The sequence below is a fragment of the Capra hircus genome (genome assembly GCF_001704415.2).
Source record: "Capra hircus breed San Clemente chromosome X unlocalized genomic scaffold, ASM170441v1, whole genome shotgun sequence".
NCBI classification, from domain to species: Eukaryota; Metazoa; Chordata; class Mammalia; order Artiodactyla; family Bovidae; genus Capra; species Capra hircus.
The window spans coordinates 40,565,239-40,587,507 of NW_017189517.1; the positions used below are offsets into that span (position 1 = coordinate 40,565,239).

General features: G+C 41.3%; 1 protein-coding gene across 1 annotated transcript; it reads right to left on the reverse strand.

The window, feature by feature from the left end:
• Positions 1-1,238: 1,238 nt before the first annotated feature.
• Positions 1,239-22,032, reverse strand: TAF7L (TATA-box binding protein associated factor 7 like). The gene is made up of 13 exons (XM_005700147.3): positions 21,943-22,032; positions 17,587-17,669; positions 16,630-16,708; positions 15,554-15,687; positions 14,798-14,924; positions 14,495-14,550; positions 11,620-11,661; positions 10,702-10,774; positions 10,256-10,369; positions 9,610-9,810; positions 9,192-9,304; positions 7,848-7,907; positions 1,239-4,022 (listed from the first exon to the last, which is right to left on the reverse strand). The coding sequence occupies exons 1-13, from the start codon at positions 21,965-21,967 to the stop codon at positions 3,978-3,980; spliced, it is 1,152 nt and encodes a 383-aa protein (XP_005700204.2). The 5' UTR covers positions 21,968-22,032; the 3' UTR covers positions 1,239-3,977.
• Positions 22,033-22,269: the final 237 nt, after the last annotated feature.

Genomic DNA, 22,269 nt, shown 5'->3' on the forward strand with positions numbered 1-22,269 from the left:
AAAGGCCCCATAAAAATTAGCTAGTTATTCACTCAGGGAATTAGCTCTCTATAGCAATGGTTCTTCAACACCGTCCTCATCAGTCTGAGGACTTTTTCACCACCCTAAAGCAGTAAGAGAAAAATATGGACAATGCAGGGAGTTTCCATAAAGTTACATATATTCAATTTAAAAATGTATCCTGATACAGGAAAAATGTATCCTTTATTCTGAGATTATGGTTATATATTTTGAGGGGATGTCTGTGTTAAATGTCTCTGTGAATTGGTGGTAAGTTTTTTTTAATACATCTTTCTGGCAAAATAAATCCCCGTCAGTCCCTTTTCCCCACCACCAATCTTTCTCACCAGTCTATGACTTCATTGTCAATGAAGTTGACACAAAATATGGTGTGAGTCACATATGCAGCTTAAAATTTTCTAGCGGCCATAATAAAAAAAGGCCCAACAAACCCAAATGAAATTAATTCTAATAATAGCCCAATATATCCAAAATATTTTCATTTCATCATGTAATCAGTATAAAACCATTACTAACATATTTTGTATTGCTTTTTTTAAATATAAATTTATTTAAATTGCAGGTTAAATACTTTACAATATTGTATTGGTTTTGCCATACATCAACATGAATCCGCCACAGGTATACACGTGTTCCCCATCCTGAACCCCCCTCCCTCCTCCCTCCCTGTACCATCCCTCTGGGTCATCCCAGTGCACCAGCCCCAAGCATCCAGTATGATGCATCGAACCTGGACTGGCGATTCATTTCATAGATGATATTATAGATGTTTCAATGCCATTCTCCCAAATCATCCCACCCTCTCCCTCTCCCACAGAGTCCAAAAGACTGTTCTATATATCTGTGTCTCTTTTGCTGTCTCGCATACAGGGTTATCGTTACCATCTTTCTAAATTCTATATATATGCGTTAGTATACTGTATTGGTGTTTTTTTTAATAAGCCTTAGAAATTGTCAGGGGCTTCCCTGGTAGCTCAGCTGGTAAAGAATCTGCCTGCAATATAGGAAACCCCAGTTTGATTACTGGATCAGGAAGATCCCCTGGAGAAGGGAATGGCTACCCCCTCCAGTATTCTTGGGCTTCTCTGGTGGCTCAGAAGGTAAAGAATCTGCCTGCAATGTGGGCGACCTGGCTATGATCTGTGGGTTGGGAAGATCCTCTGAAGATGGGCATAACAACCCACTCTAGTATTCTTGCCTGAATCCCTGTGGGCAGAGGAGCCTGGTGGGTTACACTCCATGGGGTGGCAGAGTCAGACACGACTGAGCGACTTTCACTTACACTTTCAGAAATTGTCAAGCAGGGTACAAATTCAGCTGGTAAAAAACTAGAAACCCACATAGAGCCAGGCACTTTATTACTGAAGAGACAGTAAAAGCAAGGCCAGCAATGGGAACTGTTCCCTGTGTCCCTGTTGCACAGAATGATACTGAAACAAAAGGGGCCAGATGGCATGCAACAGGAGTAGCGGCGCACTGCGTTCCTGAGTGGCAGCTCCACACCTCCGCTAAGCAGCTCTACGGCTTGCAGCAGAACCCTCTGGGGCAAGGACAGGGGAGAAGGGAGGCAGGCAAAAAAACCCCATGCCTCACCAGAATGAGGGAGGCAGATGAGAAACTGCCCCATGACAGCCTCCCTCCAAACAGGAAGCTGAGTGTCCTGAATCCCCATGAGATTGCCTATCTTTCCAGGTTTCAGGAGGCTCATGGAGCATTCCGCCAAGGCCTAGGGCTTCCTGCAGTTGAGCCTTGCCTACGTGGAAAGACACACCTCAATTTTGCCTAGCCGTAGGTCAAGTGCTCAAAAGCTGCATGTGGCTAGTGGATACCATATTGGACAGCACAGTTCTGTAACATGTCTAAGTCAGAATCACTGGGCTGTAGAGAAGGAAAACTTCATGATGTATCACGTGTGTGTGCTGGGGTGAGGAGGGAGTCAGGGCAGCTTATTGCTGCCGCCTGAGGGGGGACTGGACAGTGGTGAGGCAGTTCCCCAGGGTGAGGAGATGCGGTGGTGGAGGGAGCAGAAGGGCACCACAGATGCATGAATTTCCTCCTGCCTGTTGTCTTCTCTTCCCCATGGCCTCACAAGCGCTCTGGCTGCTCTTGGGGTGCAGTATCGGACAGAGGCCGGACTAAGGCTCTCCTGCTCCCACACGACGGCCCCACGTGTGGCATATGTGCCACGCTCTCTGGCTGCAGTCTCTCCAGCCATGTCCCCAGGGCACTGTTTACATTTCTTCCCTAGTCCTCTGCCATCTTTCACCTGGAAAGGCCTACCTTCTTTTCGAATCCTGCCTCTTCCCCCACCATCTGCCTATGACAATTCCTTTTCCCTATTCTTTCATCTTTTAAATTGGGTTTCTGAAAAAAAAAAATTCATCTTGGTTTTCAAACTGTCCTCTAACTTCTCTCCTAAGCTTGGCTTCATTTTCTCCTTCCCTTTAGTCCCACTTTTCCCCTGCATTTTCCCCCAAGCATTCCTTGTGTCTTCATCCCTTCTGCACAGGCCCAGCCCATACATATTAACTTCCCCTTCTCTGCCCCTGGCTCACTACTTCTAGCTTGGAATGGGAGCACTAAAAGTGGCAGAGAAAGCTTGGGGGCTCATCTCCTAGAGTGGCACCAACTTCACCAACTGAGACCAGACCTGGGTCAAGCTGGGCTACTTGCAGAAAACCTTCAGCTGCCTTTTGGTGATAAGCATTATCACCCTTAATTTCTACATAAGGACACAGAAGTTCTAAGAGGTGTAGGGACTTGCCAAAGTTAGGTAGCAGAGCCAGGATTCTAACTTTGTGTACCTTCGACTACAACATAACTCAGTGCAAATATTGGAGCTGCCATTTTTATCACTTCTCTGTACCTTCTCTCAAAAGCCCAGTGATGTATTGTGAATATGAGATGATTTGCTTAGCTCATTAGGAATCATCCTAAGAGCTCTTTAGAAGGATGCCCCAGTGCTGACAGCATCTTCTGTCATTTCCTAACTGCAGAATTTATTGCTTGTCTCACCAGCTTCCTTTTGGATTTGAATGTACTTCTCAGGGGAACTGTTTTAATAAAGTGACAGTAGTCCACTTAAATAATTTTATTGCTTAAAAACACAGACTAGAAAATCTTAATACAGCTAGAAATAATGGAACTGGCCCAGGGTTTTTAAGGATGTTTTCACAGGCATCTGTTTTTGGTTTGGGCCATATAGCTTGCAGGAGTTCCCAGACGAGGGAATGAACCCTGGCCACGCCAGTGGAAAGCCTGGAATCCTAACCAGTAGGCTACCAGGGAACACTCACAGGTGTCTGCTTTTTCCTAACCTTTTCTGGTGGGGGTTAGGATGAAGAGGCTCGGCATAAGGATAACAGCTCAGAATTTCACCTCTGCTCTAACTATTCCCATAGCTGCCAAATAACAACCAGGCACAATTCTAAAAGTATTAACAATGGAAAGAAGATGGTGGCAGCAAGAAATTTCCCCTGAGCAGGAAAGCAGCTGCTAATGCTTGAACAAAGACACCTCACAACTTAGTATCAACTGCTGCCAGGAAGGCACTTAAATTCACTGTGGCGGGTTCTAGCATTTGGCAGAAATGGTTTGACTTTGTTCTGTTTCAGTAAATATTTGAAACAAGCAGAAGAAAAAGCTAAAATCTATGCAGACTGGCTATGTAGCCTTCAGGTTAAGACTGCCTTTGGCAAGCATGGCCGAATTATCTGATGGCACCATAGTATAGAAGCATTTAATAAATTCTTAAAACTTTATAAAAAGAAGCCAAGTCTCATAGTTGAGCTGGGTCTTCAGGTCCTACAGAACTAGCAAAAAAAAAAAAATGGTTCAGAGAAGTAAATACAAATGATTTGGCATAAGGCAATGAAAGTAAAAGAAACAGGCACAATCTATCTAGACTTCGGTCTGATGGTTAATCGAAGGCCTGGGTGCCAGATTGAAGACTCTCCTCACTTCTTCAGGAAATAGTTCAGTTTTTCCTGTAGATAAATGAGCTGTAGGCAGAGGGAGAAAAAAACATGAAAAATTCATCTGAAATCTTAAGTCCCATTACTTGATCGAGAATTTACTTATATAAACCAAATAGAAAGACTGTCATTTGGCATTTATAAGGTTATCTTACTTAGTCTTAAAATGTTAAAAAAGAACAGTGCCAATAAACTTTTAAGTTCACATTCCGTCTATCATTTGCATCTTCCTCTAATCTTTTCCTACCTCAATTTCTCCTATCTACTTCTGGCACAGAAATTTTCCTGAGTTACTCTCCAGGTGAAAAAGCTTTTAAGGTTTATTATGAACTACACCAAAAATCTCAACTCTGAAGCCTGGTATCACCACCTCTGAGCCACTGTGCATGCTACTTTCCATACAGAATGCCTCTGCTTCTCTATCTCTTTATTAAACCCTGTGTCTGTGTATGCTCAGCTGCTCAGTCATGTCTGACTCTTTGTGACCACATGGACACAAAGGCTTCTCTGTCCATGGGATTTTCCTGGCAAGAATACTGGAGTGGGTTGCTATTTCGTGCTCCAGGGAATCTTCCCGATGCAGGGATGGAAACCCAGTCTCTTGCATTGGCAGGCAGATTCTTTACCACTGGGCCACCTGGGAAGCTTATTAAAACCCTACCCGCCTCTTAAGGCCCTAAACACCATCTCTGTATGAAGTTTTCTCTAATCTCCATGGACAAAAGTGAGCTCTCATTCCTTTAAATTCCTATCCCTCTCATGGATTTCTCCCCAACTGGAGGCAGAGATTGTGACATAAGCATTTTGTAGTTCCCTGCAGAGCCTAGCTTTAAGTAGGCACCCAATAAATCTGTGTTGAATCAATGAGCTAACATAAAGGGCTTCCCTTGTGGCTCAGCTGGTAAAGAATCCACCTGCCATGTGGGAGACCTGGGTTTGATCCCTGGGTTGGGAAGATCCCCTGGAGAAGGGAAAGGCTACCCACTCCAGTGTTCTGGCCTGAAGAATCCCTATGGACAGAGGAGCCTGGTGGGCTACAGTCCATGGGGTCGCAAAGAGTCAGACATGACTGAGCAACTCAGCACGCAGCACACAAAGGACTCTAAGTGAATAAAGAGTATAGCAATAGTTCTATGTTGAAAATAGCACTTCCCCAATATTAACTACTTATATAGAGGAAAATAAAGATGTTTAGTGGGTGTTAAAGCAATCGTAGCATTAACTGTTCACATGGTTGTATATAAGCAGTACTTGGGTGAGTGATGTGCCGAGGGGAAGGGCATATACAGAATGTGAGAATTCTCCTGACCTTGTTGGTATGGGGATGGACATGGGGGAATGGCATCATTACCTTAAGCGCTCCATGCTAGGGAATTCCCTGGTGGTCCAGTGGTTAGGACTCTGCACTTTCACTGCTGAGGTTCAATGCCTGGTCAGAGAACTAAGATTCCCCAAACTGCATGGGGCAGCCAAAAGTAAATAACTCTTTTCACTCTGCTCACTCTTTGGGGGCTTTAAATAATGGTCTTTCAAGTTAGAAATCAAGCCTATGCCCTTAGTGCTCCCTTCTCCTCCAATGCCCAGAAACTGATCTGAGTCCCATCAATTCTAACTTTAAAATATATTCTCTCATATATAAATGTTCACAGCAGCATTATTCGTGATAACCAAAAGGTGGAAACAACCTAAGTGTCAACTGATGGATAAGCAAAATGTTGTATATCTGTACAATGGAATATTATTTGGCCATAATATATAATCTAGTACTGATACACTCCACAACATGGTTAACCTTGAAAACATTATGCCAAGTGAAAGAAGCCAAACACAAAGGCCATGTGTTTTATATTTCCTTTTATATTAAATAATCAGAATACGCAAAGTAGGGTAGTAGAAAGAAGATTAGTGGTTACCTAGAGCTGGGGCGTGGGGATGGGTATGTAGTGTGTGGGAGGGTCAGAAGACATGGGAAGTGACTGCTAATGGGTACAAGTTTCTTTTGGGGGTGATGAAAATGTAAAATTGATTGTGGTGATGAATGCACAATTCTGTGAACATACTAAAAGTCACTGAGTTGTACAATTTAAATGGGTGAATTGTATGGCACATGAATTTATATCCCAATAAAACAGTTATAAAACATTTTATTGCATTTACAAATATATATATTCTTTCAGAATGAAATAATGCCATTTCCAGCAACATGGATGGATCTAGAGATGATCATATTAAGTGAAGTATTAGTAAGTCAGAGAAAGACAAATATATCGCTTGTACGTGGAATCTAAAAAATGGTACAAATGAACTGATATACAAAACAAAATAGACCCACAGACATAGAAAGCAACGTTATGGTTACCAAAGGAGAAAGAGTGGGGAGGGATTAATTAGGAGTTTGGGATTAACACATACGTGTTTGTTGCTGTTTAGTAGCTAAATTGTGTCTGACTTTTGCAATGTCCATGGGATTTCCCAGGCAAGAATCAAACTCACATCTCCTGCTTGGCAAGTGGATTCCTTGCCACTGAACCATCAGGGAACCCCATATACATATTACTATGTATAAACTAGATAAACAACAGGGACCAGCTATATAGCACAGGGAACTATACTCAGTATCTTGTAATAGCCTATAATGGAAAAGAGTCTGAAAAGAGATGACTCCAGCGGTACAGTCCACCTGCAGTGTGGGAGACTCAAGAGACTCGGGTTCAATCCCTGGGTCGAGAAGATCTCATGCAGCGGGAAATGGCAAGCCACTCCAGTATTCTTGCCTGGGAAATCCATGGACAGAGGAGCCTGGTGGGCTACAGTCCACGGGGTCGCAGAGTCAGACATGACTGAGCACGTGATATATGGATGGATACACACACACATATACACACACACACACACATACACACAAATATAACTGAATCACTTTGCTGTACACTTGAAACTGACACAACATTGTAAGTTAACTATACTTCAGTAAAAAAAAAGAAAATTATTTATTCTATCTCCATTTCCACCTCCTTATTTCAAGTTACCATCATCTTTTGTTAGACTACAACACAGCCTCCTAACTGCCCTCTCAGCTTCTAGTCCTGTCCTCCCACAATCCATTCTCCAGATATCATTAATCAAAGGGATCTTTAAAACTTGTAAATTAAATGTCACTTTCCTGCTTTAAACTCTCCAAGGTTTCCCATTGCATTCTTAAGAATAAAACCCATCTTCCTTATCATGGCCTGCAAGGGACCATACAATATGGCCTTTACATACTTCACCAACCTCACATTGAGTCACTTCCTTGCTTTAAATACTTCAGAGGTCCTCCAAGAGACCAAGCTCTTTTCCAGTGTGGGACCTGGCATATGCTCCACCCAAGAAGTTCTTCATATCCTTTTTGCTTGGACTTACCCTTCAGGTCTCACGTTAAATATCACTTCCTCAGAAAGGCTGATTATGATCCCCCCTCCCAATTTAATTCAGGACTCTCTTTATTCAAAGCACATCCCTGACTCTCCTTCACAGCTCTCCTTTACTATTTGCACCTTTTTATTTGTATTATAATTTGTTTACTGTTGATCTTCCCCACTAGACTGTTCGTTCCATTAGGACAAGTATTGTATCTGTCTTCTTCAACACTGTGTGTACATCCAGTGCTTTTCACTTAGTAGGCATTTAATACCTACTGAATGAGTGAATTTTCACAAAGACTTTGTTTCAACCTGCTACCTTCATTTAGAAGATTTGGGCCACTACTATTCCTATGAAAAGCACACCCAGAAATGAGACATGGGGGATTCTATCAAATAATTTATTGTATGAAACAAATAATTTTCTTTGATGTGAAAACACACTTCTTACCTGCTCAGTTTTTTCTTCTTCCTGTAACTTAAGCTGCTCCAGCACAGACTGTAAATGATTCTGGAAAGCAAATCATATAAATGATGAATGCTGAGTCGCAAAGGAAAAGAGAACCAAGAGAGACAAAGAGTTTGGCAAATAATTTGATAAATTAAAAGAAAAAAAACTGTCTGTTGTAACAAAAGACTTTTAAAAAGGATTTAGAAAAAGACTGTCTTTATGTGTGTAACTGAATCACTTTATGAAACAGAGACTGGCACAACACTGTAAATCGACTATACTTTAATAAAAAATTTTAAAAAGGATTTAGAGTATAAAAACTATGCTCTCCAACCACAGGGCCATTTTATTTGATTTTTTGACCCTACAAAGCATTTGTTTTTCTTGCCCTAAAACAAACAGTTGGAATGCCTCCATGTTACCTTTCTCTAGCTTAGCACAAATTCTTTGCTGTGGTGAACCATTTAAAAAGCTGGCCTGGAATTTGTTACTGACTCTTTCATTCCCCTGCACTCGGACAGAATATTATCATTCTTAACTAACACTGCACGCAATAGTAATCACGATATCTCTAGCTTTCAAAGTATGTCCACATCTATTATCTCACTTGGTTACTCTGAAGGACAACACTCTGAATAAGTACAGTTCTGTATCAGGTTTCTCCCCTTCAATGACAAAAGCTCTACAGAAAAAGAAATCTGGCAAGAAATTCCCCGAATGCTTCAGAATTTCCCTCACTATAAAAGGGGAAGAAACATGGCCTAGACATACATTTTCCTTTTGCTGAAATGTGTATTAATAAAATATGCATTAATTTGTATTAATAAAACTCAAGCATGGTATTCTCATTCAAGCAGGCATCATGAAATTTAAAAATTAACTTTAATTCTCTTTCATTGCAATGAATACATTTTGATACAGAGCAATAAGATGCAATCTGTGCTCTACCACTTACTATGGTCCCTAGCAAATTTCTGAACTTTGAATTTCAATATCTTATCTATAAAATGGGAATAGTGACAGTGCCTGTATTTCAGGGATGTCAGGATGAAATATAGTAAACATGTAAAATGCTTAGCTCTGGGTATGCCTTTCACATTGTTAAATGTTCAATGTTGGCAATTATTATTTCAAGTCTGCTGGTCCCTTCCCCCAAATGCTTATATAGGATGAACGAAATTACTCAGGTAAAACAAAATACGGCTATCTTTTATCAGGGATTTCTAAAGCAGTTGCTCAGGTTCATGAATGAACTAGAATGCTGCACAGAGATGAGATGAGTGGAAAACACAGAGATGGGATTTTGAAAGTAAGATATCTTTATACCCGCCAACAAGAATTTACCTTGAGTGTCAGGTTTTCCACTTTGCTGATGAGCTCCTTCTGTCTTTGTGCCTTGCGCTGAATCTCATGGAGCTTTTTCTCTGTGTATTGAGTGTACTTCTGAATGTCCATGACTAATACAGATAGATAAAACCCTCAGGTATCTATTAAACAAGGCCTAAACTAGTGGACCAAGGTCCAAATCAACTAAAACTCCAGTACATATTTGAGCAATAATTTCTCAAACTTAACTTTGCATCTAATGCAAGTTCAAAGTCAGTCTTTACATGTACACCCGTGGTGGATTCATGTCAATGTATGGCAAAACCAATACAGTATTTTAAAGTAAAATAAAGTAAAAATTAAAATTAAAAAAAAAGTCAGTCTTTAGTACTGGCACCCACTCTGTCCCACCCTTTTGTTTTTCCCTCTAACTTACCCATTGAGCTGGTTCCCTCCTTTGCCTCACACTGGTCATATTCAGTGAATCCAGCCTTTAGCTCCCTTTCTATGTCCTCGTCATAATAATCTTCCTCCTCTTCATCATAATAGTCCTCCTCCTCCTCCTCCTCCTCCTCTTTATCATCCTCCTCAGTGTTATTGCTAGAATCATTGCGCATCTCCTGAAGCATGTAATATTCTAAGGGTTTTAAAAAAGAGGAAGGTGAAAACATTTTAAGCTTTTTAAATGACTCCCACACCAGCTGCAATTATACTCCCCTTCAAGTTTACTGGGCAACCAATGAATTTCATAAATAATTTGTCTCACAGGAAGATGATTTCCTTTATAAAACAAGGACAGAAAATACAAAACAGTGTAAGATTCACTCATGTATTCAATGATCAAAATATTTAGACAACCCAAGGGCCCATAGGAATTTTAGAATAGCAGTGATGGATGGGATATTAGAACCCTAATATAAAACCCCTTAACTTGAGGGAACAATAAGAGGCAAGAAGGGCAAAGGCATCTTTTTTTTTTTTTTTTTTTTTTTGTGACTGGCCTGTGAGTCTGCGGAGAATGGGCCTACACACAGTCAACACTTGCTCTCTCTGAATCTTCTGCTTTGCCTTTATTAGCGTACCTGGTAAGATATGACCCTGCTTGTAGTCGCTCATTCCTGAGGCTATTGCATAGCTAGGAATGGAGCCTTGACTTTCAATTTCCTTGGTTTCATCTTCAGCAATGACCTCCCACCCTAAAAGGAGAGGAAGTCAAGGAAAAGGCAGAAAGAAAGAAGGCAATGTTGAAAGGGAAAAGGCTCTCTATCTGAAAGTGCTATTTAATTTAGTCCAACTTCAGGCCGCTTGTAGCTGGATTCCTAGTATGGATAAATGTTTTATATTGAATTACACAAGTGAATGATTTCTATTATGTGAATGTACTGTTCCTAGCTAGGAAGTAACATTACCCCCAATTCTAAGTTCTGTACATTAACGTCAGCACACAAATACCAGAAACAAGGGCTTGCCACCAAGTGCATTTGAGGTGGAACAAACTGCACAGAAAATATTTTGTGTAAAAGGATACGAGCATTGATAGCTTCAGCATCTGAACATAGCAGTCTTTTCACTTCCTTTTCCACATCAGGAGATTCAATGTGCTGAGCCACAGTAGGAAAAGAAGGAATACCAATGTCACTTAACACCCTGTGTTCTGCAGGAATGGCCTTTTCCTACACACAAATGAATTAAAAAAATTAGGCTTAAGATACATCCAATCAAATTGCTACTTTAAACAATGCTATTTATAAATGAAACTTTGATCAGGGTCTACATTTTTGTACAGCAAGCTTATTTTTTCCCAATTACTTGAGACATTTAATCTTTTCAATCTGCAACTCTAAAGACTCTCTCAGAAGTACCACCCTTAAGTCTCACTTATTAATTATTTGCATTGACCCTTACTAGCAAAGAACTATGATATTTTGCTACTTAGACGTAATTTTGTGTAAAGACCCAAATTCCCAGATTCTACTTTCCCAAATCTTTATTAGAGAGTTTCTTATAAAAACAGGACCTTAGCCTGTTTTTATACACATTCTCCCTTAAATCCAGTTTTAGACAATTATCTCCATGGCAACCAATTCATCGTGCCACAAATAGAAATTAGAACTTTGAGGGGGAATAAGCAATTGCAAAAAACTGCTGGTAAAAGTGAACTCTGGCTTCCAAGAAAATTTTTTAAAATAAATATCACAGAAAAGAAGCAGATTAAGATACCAAGACCACTGATCAAATTGCATCTTCCACTCTAGGAGTTGTCAAACATTAAACAATGAATTCTTCATTTTTCAGTGAATCAAATTCAGTCTATGTGTATGGGAGTGGGGGTTACAGGTGAGAAGGAAGGCTCAAAAGTAAACTTGATAGTTTTGGGGGTTTGTTAAAAGCTGCAAAATAAAATCCACTATAGGTAAACAATGAGGTTATATTATGATTTGTCTACCTCAGGAAGCTCTATTTCTTCAATTTGTTTGATATCAGTAACCTATGAAAGAAAAGACAGTAAACGATGAAATTGTTCTATTTTACTAAAGTTTAAAGAGCTCTAGACCCATTCTTAATGTAGTTTTCTATTTAGTAGACACTCAATAAATGCTCTAGACTAACCGTATAAAGCCAAAGCAACTGTGTTCATAGATTAAACATAGTAAAGCTATCAGTTCTTCCGAAATTGATCTATAGGTTTAATGCAATTCCTATCAAAATTCCAACAACCTTTTCTGTAATACAAGACAAACTTATTCTAAAATGTATATGGAAAGGTACAGGCTCTAGAATGGCTATAATAATCTTGAATAAAAAATAAAATCAATCTTCGTGATTCCAAGACTTATTACAAAGCTACATTGTGGAACTGGTGATCAACACACAGATCAGTCGAACAGAATAGGGAATCCAGGAAAAAAACTCACACAAATATGCCCAACTTTTTTTTTTTTCTTTTTTTGCCCAACTTATTTTTGACAAAAGTGCAGAAGCAATACAATGGACAAAGGGCAGCCTTTTTAACAAATGGTGCTGGAGATTTTGGACATGCAAAGAGAAAAAAAGAAGAATCTTGAACTAATCTTCAAGTACAAAAATTAACACCAAAATAGATTGCAAACTTAAATGTAAAACTTTTTTTAAAAAATAGGAGAAATCTTCAGGATTTGGGCTAGACAAATAGTTCTTATAATTGACATGAGAAACAAGATCCTTAAAAGAAAAAAAAAAAATCAATAAATTGGACTTCATCAAATAAAAATCTTTAGCTCTTTGAAAGACCCTGTGAAGAAGTTGAAAAGACAAGTTACAGACTGGGAGAAAATATCTGCAAACCACATATCTGACAGAAAACTAGTATTTAGAATATAAAAAAGAATTTCTCAAAACTCAATAAAAACAGTAAAAACAATCCATTTAGAAAATGGACTAAAGGCATGAACAGACACTTCACTGAAATGGACATACAGATGGAAAACAAGCGCCTGAGAAGATGCTCAACATCATTAGCCACGAGGGAAAAGCAAACACCACAGTGAGATCACTACACAACTATCAGAATGACTAAAATTAAAAACTAGCGACAACACCTCATGCTGGTGAAAATGGAGAATTGGATTGTGTGAACATTGCTGGTGCTAATGTAAAATGCTGCAGCCACTCTGGAAAATGCTATGGGTAGTTTCTTATAAAACTAAATATGCAACATATCCAGTAATTGTACTCCTGGGTATTTATGCCAAAGAAATGAATACTTATGTTCACACACAAAAAATCTGCTGGCAGCTTTATTTATAACAGTCAAAAACTGTAAACAACCTAGATGTTCTTCTATGAGTGAGCAATTAAGCAAACTATGGTACATTCATAACACAGCCTACCACTCAGCAATAAAAAGGAAGGAACCATTCATACATGCAACAGTCTGCATGGACTTTAAGGGAATTAATCTGAGTGGAAAAAAGCCAATCTCAAATGTTATACTTTGTATGATTCCACTTATATGACATTTTCAAAATGACAAAATCATAGAGATGGAGAACATATTAGTGATTAGCGGGGGTTAGAGCCTGGTGGTGGTGGTTGGAGGGAGGTGGGTGTAGCTTTCAAGGGCAAGATGAGGGATCCGAGTAGTGACAATACTGTTTAGTATCTTGATGGTGTAGGTAGATACACACATGGGATAACTGCATAGAACTAAACACATGCAAGGACTTCCCTGGTGGCTCAGCGGTAAAGTATCTGCCTGTCAATGCAGGAGACACGGGCTCGATCCCTGGATTGGGGAGATCCTCTGGAAAAGGAAATGACAACCCACTCCAGTACTCTTGCCTGGGAAATCCCATGGACAGAGAAGCCTGGCAGGCTACAGTCCATAGGGTTGCAAAGAGTCAGACATGCCTTAGCGACTAAACAACAACAAACACATGCACACACATACAGAGGAGTACAAGAAAACTGGAGCAACCTGAAAAAGATTAGTGAATAGTGATAATGTAAATTTCTTGTTTGTGATATTCTACTATAGTTTTGCAAAAAGTCACAATGGGAAAAACTAGGTCAAGGGTACATGGTATCTCTTTTTTATTGCTTATAACTGCATGTGAATCTACAATTATTTCAAAATAAAAAATGTAATTAAAAAAGAAGCCAAGGCATAGTACTCTTGTAGTTTTCCCAGGGTTCTACAAATCTGAGGTAAGGTTAGGACTACAACCACATTTCCCAATTCTCAGGTTCTGGCTGGGTTCACTTTAAAATAAGATTTTGCAGTTGGAAATGTTTGAAAGCATTAGCAGAAGTTTCAAATTCATGACACATCTAGATTCCTAAACACTAGCCTATAACTGGAGAAGGCAATGGCACCCCACTCCAGTACTCTTGCCTGGAACATCCCATGGATGGAGGAGCCTGGTGGGCTGCAGTCCATGGGGTCGAGAAGAGTCGGACATGACTGAGTGACTTCGCTTTCACTTTTCGCTTTCATGCATTGGAGAAGGAAATGGCAACCCATTCCAGTGTTCTTGCCTGGAGAATCCCAGGGATGGGGGAGCCTGGTGGGCTGCCGTCTATGGGGTCACAGAGTCGGACACGACTGAAGCGACTTACAGCAGCAGCAGCAGCCTATAACTTCAAGAGTCCAGTCTATTTTTGTTCATTACATATTTCCATTTGTTAGCACACAGTGCCTGGCATGTTGCTCACACTCAATAAATGTTTACTGGACTTATAAATGAATGAACAAATGAACATCCAACTGACTGTCTCCCTCCCTCCCCGCCATTATCCTCTTCCAATCCACCCAGAAGACACAGAAATTGCATGCCACAAACCTTTTTTGTTGTTTTGCGGAACCTTCTCTTTCTGACATTCTTAAGTGGTGGAGTAACTGAAATAAATTCAACGTGGTGAAATGTATATATGATTGATGGTAGTCACATATCTATCTGAATTGGACAGAGAAAGCCCACACTATAAGCTACAGGCTCATGACATGACTTGTTATTTCAAGAGTGTCTAGATGCCTCCTGAACCAAATACCTAAGTATGACAACAGATCCCTGGCTCACAAGTAATCAGAACTCAGCAGATAAATATAGTTAGCCAGAATGAGCAAGGGACTGTCGTTGACTTACTGCCATGCTTCCAGGTATATTTTTTCTTTCTCCGCTTTTCAGCTTTCCTGATTGCTTTAGGATCAGTAGAAGTTATTGGTTCTTCAGGAGAAGAGGGAACCTCAGCATCAGCAGTGCACACAAGCATCTACATTTGACAAAGACAAAGAAGTTGACCATGGCCACAAATCTTCAGTTAGTAATGGACAGTGATCATTCTTACCACCAGCAATCCTGCGGCACAGAAGGAGAATGTTACTTGGCATTTCCAGAAAACCAAGTATTACATACACTCATATTCATTCCCTCTCTATCTCAGCAGCACTGCATATGGACGCTGAGAGGTTTCTGTTTTGTTTTGTTTTTTGCTCAAGTGCTTACCGCTGCAGAAGGAATATGGCTGAAAAAAAAGATATATCTTAGCATTTTGCTTTAGAAAGAAAATCAAAAAATCAACAGTAGAGATGATGAACAAGAAGCAGTGTAAACCTCCAGAGTTAGCAGGAAGTTCAGACGAAGATCCCAGATGTTCATGTTTTTCAAATAATGATAAATGGCAAACAGGAGGCTCTAACGGCTATTTGGATAAAATTAAGTAGTGAAAAGTGATGGATCAAACGCCAAACTAGCAGATGACATTGTATTCCTGTGCAATTGAGCTAGAAATTAGAAATGACAAACAGGTGAAAGGAGAATTGAAAGAAAGAAAGAAAAGGAGGGAGAAAGGAAATCCTAAAAGGATATGAGGGTGAATAGATTAAGAAAACTTGTCCATACCTGGGAAACATCTGCCGTTTTATAAAAACTTTTTTTATCCAGAGTTTTTAGGCTTCCGATAACACAAGGCAAATCAACCAGCTTAGCAGCTAGTGAGACATTGTCTACCTCAACAACTGCACGACGTGCGTCAGCTAAAGAAAAGTAGAAAAAATTGAGGTTCACATCTTCCCAATGTACTCTTAAAACTGATGGTTTGAATAATGAAGACTTATGTGAGACAGATGCATCTTTCACTGAAACATTATTTCTCATAATGCTAGAATTGGGTACACAGCTAGCAACTTCCCAGAGCAAAGAAAGTGGAGTATATGGAGCTCTTTTTTTTTTTCCAGTTTATGTCACTCAATCAAAAGTAGATAAGTTTCTTGGTAATGGTTGTGAACTAAAAGTGAATGAGGCAGTAAATCTTTCATTCTCATCTTGAAAGACCAACTCCATTCATTCAAATCCATTCATTTGGACACCATTAGGAGCACTCGATCATGTCACTGAACGTGGGTGTTTTCAAAGGGAACGGTTGATTCTAGAATAGTACTAGTATGTCTCAAGTTATAATCTCTAGTTAAAGTCACAAAGGTAAAATTCTATACAACAGCCAGAGGGAGAGAGAGAGAGAAACAATCAGTCATACACTACCTGAGTGCTGGGATTATGGGCCACTTAAAATTTTATTCTTCATCTACCTTTCCATATTTAAAAATCTAATAAATACTATAGAGATAAAGATATGTCACTTTTGTGAACAAAAAATAGTAAATTCACTTGTTATTCCCCTAGTCAGTCAGAAAAACTTGCATCTAGCCGACAATCACCAGTATGTAAATCCCACAGTTGACCTCCAAGTTCTGTCTTATACACACCATGATAATCACCTCAAGTTTTATGCAAGTTCTATTTTCTTTCCTCTTAAAAAGAAGAGATGCGGGTGACTGAAGCCTCTCTTTGAGTTCATCAAGGCAGAGACCACATTGTATTCTTTGCCACATCCTTGGCATCTAATACTATGCCTGACACACAGCAATCCCTTAATGAATTACTGTTCAATGTATGGTGAATGGATATTAACTACTTACAAAATAAGTCAATTTTTAGCTTATTCTTCATGGCAGAAGTTCCAGAGTGCACCATCTTTCTGACAATGGAAGCATGTTCCTAAAAAGGAGGTAAATTGACAAATCAGAAGGATCAGCTGTCAACTTAGCAGCTAATAGAAAGATATGTCAGAAACAGTCCTCCTTTAAATAAAACCTTAAACATCTCAAACGTTAGGAAGAGTGCCATGCACCATGTGATACTGTGCACTGTGAAGTCACGTTAGGAAGAAGCTGACTCGAATCTCACTATTGTCTCTTAGTAGCTACAGATAATGCCTTCTCCTAGCTGTACATTCCTGGTTTTCACTGCTGCCCTTCAGTTGTGGTTGCTAAGGGAAGGCTTAGCTGCAGTTTACTGGGTATATTTGTTGTTGTTCAGTCGCTCAGTCATGTCCGACTAATTATAGGGTATATTAATTAACCCTAAGTGGGGAAATACCTGTCTGAAGCCCATCCTTAATATACCCTTCTTAGACTCAATAATACTTGAACACAGGTATCAACAGGGGAAGAAACGCTAACACACTGTTGAGGTGAGCTTTGACAGCCTTGCATGGTGATGAATCTGAGGAGACAGGGCTGACCACTCGACTGCCCCTTTTGAGGTGACAGAAAAGAACTCTATTTTAGAAGAGTCCTGTCTGGGCTGTCTAGTGAGCAAAGCTCTTAGCACTGGTGATAAGTGACTGAGTCCATCATCGTCCTACCCGTTTGCCAGGAAATCAGCCAGGAAGATAAGTGGCATGTGCAGGATGAAAAAGACACTGCTTAAAAGAGTACATGCTGGGATAGAACTGCCAATAGAACACGATTCCTGGGAAACAAATGTTCTTGGTTTTATAGGCTATCTTAAATAAACAGAAATATTTAAGAATCCAAGCAAAGCTAATACTTATGCACTGAAGATGTTTGGTCTGAGATACAAGGGTTTCTTACCACAGGCAGACGCAGTATAAACTGGTTCTCAAGCTCGTGAGGAGGTTCATCCTGGCTTCCACTCATCTCTTTATTTTCGACTTCTTGAAAACAGAAATAAAACCAACAGAAAGTTACTAAAAATTCCTCTTGCTCCCTCTACCGACCACTCCTGGTCACATCACGTCACGTCAGTCGCCAGTCGTGTCCGACTCTGTGCGACCCCATGGACAGCAGCCCACCAGGCTCCCCCATCCCTGGGATTCTCCAGGCAAGAACACTGGAGTGGGTTGCCACTTCCTTCTCCAATGCAGGAAAGTGAAAAGTGAAAGTGAAGTCGCTCAGTCGTGTCCGACTCTTAGCGACCCCATGGACTGCAGCCTACCAGGCTCCTCCGTCCATGGGATTTGCCAGGCAAGAGTACTGGAGTGGTAGTACTGGTTAAATTATACGATATCTTACTAATAACCCTCACTGGAATGATGTGTATACAGCTTGGAAACACCTTATTTGATATATCTTGATTATTTCTAAAAGCCACCTTGCAAGCATGTGAGCTAAGTTGCTTCAGTCATGTCCAAAGATTTGCGACCCTATGAGCCATAGTCTGCCAGGCTCCTCTGTCCATGAGATTCTCCAGGCAAGAATACTGGAGTGGGTTTCTATGCCTTCCTCCAGGGGATCTTCCCCACCCAGGGATCGAACCTGTATGTCTTATGTCTCCTGCATTGTCAGGCAGGTTCTTTAACCACTAGCACCACCTGGGAAGCTACACACACACACACACACACACACACACACACACACTATGACATGGGCTTCCCTCCTGGCTCAAGTGGTAAAGTATCCACCTGGCAATGCAGCAACCACAGGAGATGTGGGTTCAATTTCTGGGTCAGGAAGATCCCCTGGAGGAGGAAATAGCAAGCCACTCCAGCATTCTTGCCTAGAAAATCCCATGGACAGAGGAGCCATGGACAGAGGAGCCTGGCATGGGGTCACAAACAGTCAGACACGACTGAGCACACACTCATGCATGCATGCACACACACACACACACATGGGTTTCCCTGGTGGTTCAGCTGGTAAAGAATCTGCCTGCAATGTGGGAGACCTGGGTTCGATCCCTGGGTTGGGAAGATCCCCTGGAGAAGGGAAAGGCTACCCACTCCAGTATTCTGGCCTGGAGAATTCCATGGATTGTATAGTCCATGGGGTCGCAAAGAGTCGGACATGACTGAGCAACTTTCACTTCACTTCATACACACATATAAAATACACCTTCTGTAAAATGAATAATCTCCAAGTTAATCTTCATTTTTTTCATCTTATTTTAACTTCTATTTGAGATACATCTGTAATAGCTTGCATTTTGGGTTTCAGGGTCCACACTACTTCTGAGGAATTTTTTCTCAAAAATGGAAATAAAGCCATGTACATATATGAAATCTGACAAAGTTTTCTTATGTTCTAAGGACACTATGCTATACACCAAGTTATAAAATCTTATACTTTTCAGTTAGACAAAAAGCTCCAGGTAATATACAGTTCCTAATACTCTGTAAACCATTAATTGAGTTCTGAGTTTTCGATTTAAATCTCACTTAAAAGCAATGGAAACTTTAAAAAAAAAACACATAAGTGAATATAACAAAAAAGAAGCAGACTAACAGATACACAGAACAAATTAGTGGTTACCAGTGGAGAGAGGGAAGGGGAAGGGGAAATTTGCAGGTAGCACATTAAGAGGTACAAACTCTTAGGTATAAAATAAGCTACAAGAATATACTGTCCAACACCAGGACTGTACCCAATATTTTATAATAATAAACAGAACATAAGTCTTTAAAACTGTCAATCACTATATTGTACACTTGTAACATATAGTACTGCATATCAACTATACTTCAATAAAAGAAGGAATTAGAAAGGAGGGGACAAAGAATATTTAACATTATCAGTTAACATAGCGGAGAAGGCAATGGCACCCCACTCCAGCACTCTTGCCTGGAAAATCCCATGGACGGAGGAGCCTGGTAGGCTGCAGTCCATGGGGTCGCTAAGAGTCGGACACGACTGAGCGACTTCACTTTGACTTTTCACTTTCCTGCATTGGAGAAGGAAATGGCAACCCACTCCAGTGTTCTTGCCTGGAGAATCCCAGGGACAGGGGAGCCTGGTGGGCTGCTGTCTTTGGGGTTGCACAGAGTCAGATACGACTGAAGTGACTTGGCAGCAGCAGCAGCAGTTAACATAGAGAAAAAGGAAAAAATAAAAACATATACAAGTGAGTCTGAGACCCTTTTATAGGTAAATCATTCACCAGTTATGGTTTCAGTCCTTTAGGTTGACTTCAGAAACTACCAGAAGAGCACAGGAGCACAAGAGAAATCAAGAACTGAAATGAGACATCCAGGATGAAACAGCAAGGGAAGGGAGAGGGAGAGAGAAAGAAAAAGGGAGAAAAGGGACTGATGATTTGTGATAGTCACTTCTCTCTTTTTTCTGCTTCATACAGTTATACAAACACATGCACACATAAATACAAAAACTAAATGTAAAGGTAAGGGGAAAAGTTAATTAAACAAAAAAATCTTGGAACTGGGTACACTGCCTAATATAAAAGCAACAAGCATGATAGGGAGCAGAAGCACAGATTCACAGAAGTAGCAGAAGTACAGAAGAACTAGCTGCTAAGCAAGATTCTCTAAGATCAGTAGTAACTTTTAGATTTCTCAGGAGAACCAAGACTAGGGCATTTTGTTCATTTCAGTGCCTTTCTGGCAACTCCTCTCTTATGAAAGAAAATGTAAGAACTTGGAATCATTTCAAAGAAGGTAAACACCCTTAGTTGAAATGAGTTTTAATGATTTTTTTTTTTTTTAAGATCTGCTACCTGCAAATTTGGCTTAGACAGTAAAGAATCCGCCTGCAATGCAGAAGACCTGGGTTCAGTCCCTGGGTCGGGAAGATCTCCTGGAGAAGGGATGGCTTACCCACTCCAGTAGTCTTGCCTGAAGAATTCCATGGACAGAGGAGCCTGGCGGGCTATAGCCCATCGGGTCGCAAAAAGTCAGACATGACTGAGTGACTAACACACTTTCACTTTATACAATGAAATGGTTGTATCATCTTCAAGAAAGGGCATCCACTTTTTTGCAGCAAGCACTCTTTGATACTGAATTAAATTAACAGGACCGCTCTTCACCATTCTCTCTCTCCTCTCTCTCCTCTCTCTCTCTCTCTCTCTCTCTCTCTCTCTCTCTCTCTCTCTCTCTCTCTCTCTCTCTCTCTCTCTCTCGTGCGCGGGTGCGAGTGCGCGCGCACACACACACACACACACGTTTCACCAGCTCCACCTCATTTCACCAGAATTAGAATTGGAATTAGAATTATAGCTAGATGGAGAGTGCCTGATCGCGTGCTCCCAGCAGCACAACTCAGCACAAGCCTAAGCTGGTACTTTCTCAAGTTCATTGCCGCTGGCTGCAGTTTGGAGGCAATGACCACTTCATCCTTATCCAAGGGGGGCACTAAGCTCCCAAGGGCAGAGAGCGGCTCCGAGTCTTTGATTTCCCTAGAAAATCTCTCTCGGGTCCAAGGGGCCCTAAGCCTTAGTGTCACCCCCGGCCAGCTTGGAAGGGTAGAACAGCGCGAAGCCCTTTGGTGCCCATCATGCGCCCTTCGACCGCCGGACTCACCCACTCCTCCGCCGATTGGCACTGGGACCGCCTCTCTGCCCAGAGGGTTTCCAGAAGCGAGCGGGCTCCCAGGCTGCGTCCCGCGTTGGCGGGATGCAGCCGACGGGCTGACTGTAGCCACAGGTAGGAGCCTTGCGTGACACCCCTCCCCACCTCGCCACGCCTCCTCCCCCGCCAGCCCAGCGTACTGGAGGGTGGCCTCGAGACGGTGGCCAGCTCGCCGCGTGCCTGGGAAGGGCGGCACGAAGGGTTCTGATGGCCGCGGGGACACAGCCGCTCTGGGGCCTCGCGGAACAAGGCTGCAGAACAAACACCCTTGACCCAGGGACGACCCTGGGAACGGCCGCGGGAGTTTTGCCAGTACACAAATATCTGTACGAGGGCTGGCACAATCGGTTGCCCTGCAAAATCCATTGGGTTGGACGGATTTGTTCCTCGGAGAGGTGACCTCGCCTGGTGACAAATACACCGCCGCACAAACCCATTAAATAACTAGAATCCGAGTCCCAACTACTTTAACGGATTAACTGACCCCTTCTCAACGAGGTCACTATTTTATATCTTTTGCGCAAGAGATAGTAGGTAGTTCGTTTATTTTTCTTGCGGTCATCACAGTTGAAACAAACTTCTAATAGTTCGTTTCTGTCAAAGATTCTTAGAGGAAAAAACATCTTACCTTTCTCTTGGGGTAAGTTTTCCATAGAGGCTTGGGCAGCAGCCTGGGTGCCAATGGCGGCAATGGCGGCATCACCGTGAGGGTCATCAGCAGGAGTTTGGATGCCTTGGTCACTAGCAGTTTGGGCTCCATGATCGCCAGAAGTTTCAGCTCCATGGTCAGTAGGAATTTGGGAATCTTGGTGGCTCATTACTCCTGATGTTGGATTAAATTCCGAGAAACTGGGGCGACGTGCCTCGAGCTCTCTGGTCTATACCGTTGAGATTGTAAAATGGCTTCCTGTTGCGTCATAAGATCCAAAAGACGCCAGGATTTCCTAAAATGATG

Bases quoted from the DNA above. Each gene is read 5' to 3' on its own strand.
- TAF7L (XM_005700147.3), bottom strand. From the start codon at position 21,967: ATGGAAAACTTACCCCAAGAGAAAG. The intron at 17,670-21,942 runs GTAAGATGTTTT...TCTGTTTTCAAG, and splicing joins AAACTTACCCCAAGAGAAAG to AAGTCGAAAATAAAGAGATG. The intron at 9,811-10,255 runs GTACGCTAATAA...TAAAACCCTTAG, and splicing joins GCAGGGTCATATCTTACCAG to AATATTACATGCTTCAGGAG.